We start from the raw sequence: 1,297 nt of genomic DNA on the forward strand, positions 1-1,297 counted from the left end.
GTGCGCCGCCAGGGGATGTGTTGGTAGTTCATGTGACCTTTGCTATTCCCAATTGTATACTTTGTTTTTTATTATTATTATTATTATTATTTAAGGATTTAATGTATGCAAATTTGGACTGGATTAAACACTACAGCGTTGAATACAGATGGGCACGGGGGTGTCTGGGGGGGCCCTTCTGCCTTGGCGGGGAGGGGATGAGGGAGGGAAGTGGCTCTTCATACTGGGATGTGGGATCAAACTGACCCAGCTCTTGAAGGTGGGTTAGAGCAGGAAGCCTTGGAGCTGAGGCTGGCTGGGTACAGTAAAACCTCCCTTCAGCCAGGGAGGCTTCAGGGCAGTGAATTGGCTTGACCAGCCTCATGTGAGTGGAGGAATCAGATCTGCAGGGGTGCATGGTGGGATGGGAATGATCCTTCTTAACCCTTCCCCCAGTTCTGCTTCTGGGCCCTGCGCAGTCCGCCCCAACCATACACCAGGGCAGTACCAGGCTGGGCAGCCTCTGCCCCAGGGTAGAACACAAAACAGCTACCTGAGCCTGCAGGTAGTGGGTGCCATGGGAAGGGAAAGGCACCAAACCATGTGGCACCCACAAGGACAGCCCAGCCTGAAGAAAGAGAACATTGGGAGCCTGCAAGACGTGGGGCGGCCAGCACTACGGCACAGGTAAGAAACAAGAAGGTAAGAAATAAGGGGCCCCTTGGGACTCGGAGCAGGGGGGCAGCAAAGGCACCTGTTGCAGGGCTCAAGTGCCTATATACTAATGCTAGGAGCATGGGAAACAAGCAGGATGAACTAGTGCTCCTGCTTGCACAAAACACCTATGACTTAGTAGGGCTAACGGAAACCTGGTGGGATTTGTCCCACGACTGGGCGGTACATATTCAGGGTTATAGATTGTACAGAAAGGACAGGGTGGGGAAAAAAGGGGGAGGGGTTGTGCTCTCTCAATGAGCAATATACATCAACCCTCATCAAGAAGAAATCAAAGGACGAGGAAGTAGAAGGATTGTGGGTTAGGCTACATGGGGGGCAAGGAGAAAGGGATTTGGTGGTAGGGGTCTGCTACAGACCCCCACATCAAGGGGAAGAAATAGATGCGGGGCTCCTGAGGCAACTCTCGGAGACCATAAAAGCTAAAGAGGCGGTAGTCATGGGGGACCTAAACTACCCGGACATCTGCTGGGAGTCACAGACGGCAAAGTCCCACCGCTCACGCAGGTTTCTAACCTGTGTACAGGACCTCCACCTGACACAGGAGGTACACGGTCCCACTAGGGGGAATGCCATACTGGAT

General features: G+C 52.9%; 1 protein-coding gene across 3 annotated transcripts in view; it reads left to right on the plus strand.

Annotated features, from left to right (window-relative positions):
* CYTH2 (cytohesin 2) overlaps positions 1–680 on the plus strand; it is a 14,766-nt gene extending 14,086 nt beyond the window's left edge. The window contains exon 13 of one of the 3 annotated variants that reach the window (XM_025196855.1): positions 436–680. In XM_025196855.1, coding sequence (XP_025052640.1) covers positions 436–516 — 81 coding nt within the window. In that variant the 3' untranslated portion in view covers positions 517–680. The remainder of the gene's footprint in view (positions 1–435) is intronic. The other 2 variants (XM_006014959.3, XM_025196860.1) reach the window with 2 other exon arrangements.
* Positions 681–1,297: the final 617 nt, after the last annotated feature.

The sequence above is a fragment of the Alligator sinensis genome, unplaced genomic scaffold, assembly GCF_000455745.1.
Source record: "Alligator sinensis unplaced genomic scaffold, ASM45574v1 scaffold647_2, whole genome shotgun sequence".
NCBI lineage: Eukaryota > Metazoa > Chordata > Crocodylia > Alligatoridae > Alligator > Alligator sinensis.